General features: G+C 46.5%; 1 protein-coding gene across 1 annotated transcript; it reads left to right on the plus strand.

Moving 5' to 3' along the window:
* Positions 1 to 3,880: 3,880 nt before the first annotated feature.
* LOC133930046 (UDP-glycosyltransferase 73C4-like) lies at positions 3,881 to 5,797 on the plus strand. The gene has a single exon (XM_062376742.1). The coding sequence runs from the start codon at positions 4,015 to 4,017 to the stop codon at positions 5,491 to 5,493; it is 1,479 nt and encodes a 492-aa protein (XP_062232726.1). The 5' UTR covers positions 3,881 to 4,014; the 3' UTR covers positions 5,494 to 5,797.
* Positions 5,798 to 6,045: the final 248 nt, after the last annotated feature.

Here is a 6,045-nt window from a genome sequence, read left to right on the forward strand (position 1 = left end):
CATGGTCCCGCGGCGAGTAGCCTGGTCAAGATTGCCACCTACCTGTCCCCGCCTGGTCAAGATTGCCACTGTTCAAGATTGCCAATGTTCAAGATTGCCACTGTTCACGGTCCCGAGCACTTTCTCCCGAGTTTGACTGTTCAGATCCCCGGAGAACCGAGTGCTCGGGGGCCGCTGTTCGCAGCCCCGAGCACTCTCTCCCGGAACTATCTTCCTTGGGTCCTTAGGGTACTCGGATGCTCGGGGGTCACTGTTCGCAGCCCGGAGCACACCCTTTCCGGTACTCGGCTTTTCGGGTCGTCGGGGGACTTGGGTGCTCGGAGGCCACGGTTCATGACCCCCGAGCACTCTCTTCCCGGCACTTGGTTTTCACGGATCATCGGAAAACTCGGGTACTCGGGGACCACTGTTCATGGCCCCGAGCACCCCTCTCCCGGGACTTAATCTTCTCGTACCTCGCGGAGATGAACCCCACGAGAGAACACCACGTGGTAAATTACTGATCTGACATTGAAATTCGAGAACCCTTGATTTCTGATTCACCGACAAATACTTGCTGGTAGCTCTCATAAAAATCATATAGTATTTAATCTCAAGAGGACCTACTGCGGCTCTTCTGTTCAACTGTAAGCTTTGGACATTGGACCCATTAGACTGGTGTGGTCAGTAATAAGCATTTAGTTCAAATCGGCCCCCCTCCCCTGGCATTGCTGTTACAGTTGAATTTGAAATTGATTATTCTAGATAACAGAATAGTGCATTTATGTGCCACTTATATTTGAATTTCGTTATTCTATTTACACGCCAATAGCAGGGGAAGGTTAGATATTACTGCTACCTTTTAGTGGTGATTTCTCATTCTCAATATATTGATAATCCTGACAATTAGCTATTTAGGAAAAGGTGTTTTTTGTTGTGTATACAGTGCTTGCCTTGATAGAAGTGGCGTTGCAGCCGTCAAAAAATCGAGTGACTGCGAAACACATAAACGTTTCATTTTCCATAATTTTGTTATTTCTTAGAAAATATGGTTGATTGTGTGCATAGCTCTGAACTTTGTAACTTAAGATGTGTTACTTATCCATTTATACAGAGAGTGACGTGTATGCTTTTAGTGTGGTTCTTCTTGAGCTATTACTTGGAAGGAAGCCGGTGGAAAAGATTGGAGAATCTCATCGTCAATCTAACGTATCATGGGTATGTTCTCTGAACTGTCAATGTATTAAGAATGACAATACTTTTAGTGAACTTCTGATGATGCCTACAGTTCTAGCAAATGCTACCTGGGAGTTACAACACCACCTCCCTTCCAAGATTCTGTCGTTGCTTGCCAATTTGCATTACCCCAATATAGTTAGATACACCTGGTTCACCTAAGCTGCCACTATGACATACCTACTTAACTTATTATCGAGGTTTTTATCCTTTCTCTTGGTGTTTTGTTTCTTTGTTCTGTGTTTCATTTCCTACCTTTCTAGAACAACATAGTGCTCCAATTGATGGTTGCATGACCATTATTCTCGTTCAACATATACGATATAAATAACCACAATATTATCTTTTTCAGGCCATGCCTCAGATAATTGATAGAACAAATTTATCCACTATAATTGATCCAGTCATCAGAAACACAATGGATTATGTCGTTGTTTTCCTAGGTTGCTGCCGTAGCATGACCTTATGCTCTTTTGTTAAATTTGCAGTCTTAAAGAATCAACAGCTAATACGATGATGTACAAAGGCTAGCCCTCCTCTGCGAGTGACATATTTTCTCCAGCGTGCACTATAAAAAAAATCCTTCACTATCGGCTCATAAAGTGGTTTTACTGCCAGTTTTAGAACCGCTAGTGGGCAACGGACAGTGATACTATCACTGCCAATTGAAAGCTTCAGTCTGCAGTGATAGTTGACTACCTTTCTGAAGCTTCAGCCGACAGTGATAGTCGTGCTTTGAATCGATCTTTTTGGAGCTGAAAAAATTGAAAAAATATATATATTTTTTGCACCCGAGAAACCGCCACACCCGCGCCGTAGCAAGTCATGCGATTTTTCACGTGACGAACTCGAAACCTTCAAATCGCGTGATACGTCCTTACCATCTCACCACAGAAGTACTAGTGATACCATTAACATATACAATCTTTTGACATCTTCTGTCTGAAACTTCAAACGATTATTTGGATATCTAAATGATATCAAATGAAAATATTTTCAACTATAAAGTTGTAGACCTCGTCAAGGGCTACAGTTTTGAAATAAAGTTTGCCCCTATCCGACTTCATTTGAAAAAATTATAAATTGTTTAAAATAAACTGTCATCCACCATCACTGCAGGCTCTAGCCATGAGCCAGCAGTGATAGTCTATCACCGCCAGTGATAGTGGATTTTCACCGTCGATTATTTTCGAATGACTTTTTAGTGCCAGTCTATGATACGAACTGGCAGTGATATTTCATTATTGTCGACTCGTAAGAAATCAGCAGTGATGGATCGATATATAAGTCTATTTATGTAGTAGTGGTGCTAGACTTTTGCTATTTCGTTGTATGATTTAGTCTGATATTGTTAATTTAGCTTCTTTACACATGGGGACAACACTATTCTATCTCCATATGTACTAATAATAAATAAGGAGTTGCTAATTTTTAATTGAGTGAAAACAAGAGTATGTTTCACTCGACAATAGCAACCGTTAGATCCCGTTAGATGAAGATCTAACGGTTGATAAAAAATTGATTTATAGGTGAATAATATTTTTTTATTATAGAGATATATAGAATTTTTTTTTATATATCAGATAAAAATCTTTGACTAAGTACAGATAAAAAATAGGTACACGATTAAAAAATCGGATGAATAAACCTATGGTTTTAATTGATTGAAGCCTAGTAATCCATAATAAATATATCCTAGTATATGGAAGTTGCTACCACATACTCTCTCTGATTGCAAATGTAGGTCGTTTTAGCCTTCTCAGCTATTCTCTAAATATAAGTCATACTTGAACTTCTATGCACTTTTTTCTCTTTTGCTCCCTTCTTGCCCTTGTTTAATAAATGCTACCACTCTCACAAATAAATGAGTTATCTTTTTCAATACAGAATAAATGAAGGGCAACAAGATCATTCGATCTACTTTCTTAATCCTTATACACAATTCTAAAACGACATACATATACAATCGGAGGGATATCAATCAACCTAACCGTCTATTGTATCGGTCTACCATGACGGGTACCGCGCCTCTTTTCTAGTTGCAACCAATGAAGGGACCATGAGTAGAGGTGAAAACAGATCGAATACGCATAGAATCGAATTCGGATAGTACGATTTACCATATTTTAATCCGGATGCGAATACGGATCCGGATACTCTCGGATGCGAATACAAAATGGATAGTCCGAATTCGAATTCGCATTCGGATATCTACTCAATCTTCGAAATTCATGTCTGGAATTTAATTTTTTGATAAAATTTGAATGAAATTTGGTAAAACTTGACTAAAATTTGTTCTAATTTGATTGGGATAGAATTTTAGAAATTTGGTTCGAAATTCATGTCGAAAATTTAAACTTTTGGCCAAATTTGACTGGAATTTGATAAAATTTGACTAGAATTTGATCAAATTTGACTGAAATTTGTTCCAATTTGATTGGGCCGGAATTTTGCTTACCTCTAAAATTTCTAAAACTTTAGCAAAATTTGGTTCCCTGGTTGACGGATACGGATACGAATCGGATATATCTCAAATTCGGATATCCATATTTGAATCTAAATGTCGAAAACGAATTCGGATGTATCCATTTTAGTATCCATTTCAGAAACAAATACAGATACGAATATCCATATTTGTATTTTAACAGATACAGATATCGGATAATTCAGATACACAGCCATCAATTTCCACCCCTAACCGTGAGACCTGAAAGTACCAACCTCATTAATTGAGTCCAATAATTTGGGTATGGTTCATTCGTTCCGATCCCGAAGCCAAAGAAGCGTACCAAAGAATCAATGGATCCAGCTACCGAGCGAAGCAAGAAGATGCATGTCTTGCTCGTGCCCTTCTTCGCCACCAGCCACATTGGCCCCTTTACCGACTTCGCCGTCCGCCTCGCCACGGCCAAGCCGGGCGCCGTCGAGCCCGCCGTCGCCGTCACCCCGGCGAACGTATCGGTGGTTCAGTCGGCCCTCGAGCAGCATGGTCCCGCGGCGAGCAGCCTGGTCAAGATTGCCACCTACCCGTTCCCGCGCGTGGACGGCCTCCCTCCGGGCGTGGAGAACCTCTCTGCCGCCGGAGACGACGGGTGGCGCATTGACGCCGCTGCCATCGACGAGGCCCTGACACGACCGGCGCAGGAGGCGCTCCTCAGGGAGCGGTCCCCCGACGCCATCGTCACCGACATCCACTTCTCCTGGAACAGTGTCGTCGCCGCCGAGCTTGGCGTGCCGTGCGTCGCGTTCAGTGTCATCGGCCTGTTCTCGTCGCTCGCTATGCGCCACCTCGGCAGCGCCGTTAGAGACGGCCAGGAGGTGACCGTACCTGGGTTCCCGGGGCCGGAGGTACGGATTCCCGTGGCCGAGTTGCCGGAGCGCTTGAGATGCCAACAGAAGCTCGAGAGGTTCAACCCGTGCCTGGAGGCGACGGGCAGGTGCTTCGGCCTCGCCGTGAACACGTTCTTGGATCTGGAGCAGCCGTACTGCGAGATGTACGTGCGCAACGGGTACGTGAAGCGCGCCTACTTCGTCGGTCCAATCTCGCTGCCGTTGCCACTGGCACCCGGAGGAAGCACCAGCGAGTCGTCCTCGTCGTGCATCAGGTGGCTTGGCACGAAGCCGAGCTGTTCAGTGGTGTACATATGCTTCGGCACATACGCCGCCGTCTCGGGGAACCAGCTCCGGGAGCTCGCTCTCGGGCTCGAAGCATCAGGGAAGCCGTTCCTATGGGTGGTGAGGTCTGACGACGGGTGGTCGCCGCCGGACGGGTGGGAGGAGCGCGTCGGGGAGAGGGGCATGCTGGTCCGAGGGTGGGCGCCGCAGACCACGATACTGTCCCATCCGGCGGTGGGCGCGTTCCTGACGCACTGCGGGTCGAGCTCACTACTGGAAGCTGCGGCGTCCGGCGTGCCGATGCTGACGTGGCCGCTGGTGTTCGACCAATTCATCGAGGAGAGGCTGGTGACGGACGTGCTCAGGATCGGGGAGAAGGTGTGGAGCGGGTCGCGGAGCACGAGGTACGAGGAGAGGGAGGTCGTGCCAGCGGATGCCGTGGCGCAGGCTGTGGCGAGGTTCTTGGAACCCGGCGGCACGGGTGAGGCGGCGATGGGAAGGGCACGGGAGCTCGCTGTGAAGGCTCACGCGGCTGTGGCGGAAGGCGGCTCGTCGTTCCGTGATCTGCGCCGCCTCATCGATGACCTGATCGAAGCAAGAGCGGCTGCCAGCGGGACAACCTCGCTGCCCCTAGCGCCCTTGGGAAATGAGCAGCAACGTTGACGGTGAGTCGGCGAGAAGAGCTGGAATTGCTGGAGATTTTTTTTGGCGAGCTGTGGCAGGCAATTGTCTTCCGACAAACGGAGAACGGCCATGACGGACAAGCGTGCTATGTTTCTGCTTCTGTGTGTTAATTTGACGCTTTTAACGCTTGATTTCTGTTGTTTGCAGTATTACAATTTGCAATCAGTAGTTGTTACCACAAAACACAAGTGTTGTGCGTAGTATGCTTAATCCAGTGTTTGGTATTGAGTTCCCAGACTGAAGATATGGCTAAAGATATTGTGCAAATGCAGCCTGAGTTACCAGACAAAAACTTCGATCCTTCTCGGCGTTGTGATTCCAGCCTCACGCTGCCCCACGGTTCCTCACGGTTCCTCCCGTGTTCTTCCCATGTTTGTCCTTCTCGGCGTTGTGATTCCAGCCTCACGCTGCCCACCGACGATCTCGGACGGCGGGGAATGTGACGATTGGTATAAGAGTCTCCACCACCATATCCACCTCACCACCGCTCTCTGCCGACGCCGAACAAGCTATGGACGAGGAGTTCGATTT

Source organism: Phragmites australis, chromosome 10 (assembly GCF_958298935.1).
Source record: "Phragmites australis chromosome 10, lpPhrAust1.1, whole genome shotgun sequence".
Classification (NCBI taxonomy): domain Eukaryota; kingdom Viridiplantae; phylum Streptophyta; class Magnoliopsida; order Poales; family Poaceae; genus Phragmites; species Phragmites australis.

Bases quoted from the DNA above. Each gene is read 5' to 3' on its own strand.
- LOC133930046 (XM_062376742.1), top strand. From the start codon at position 4,015: ATGGATCCAGCTACCGAGCGAAGCAAGAAGATGCATGTCTTGCTCGTG.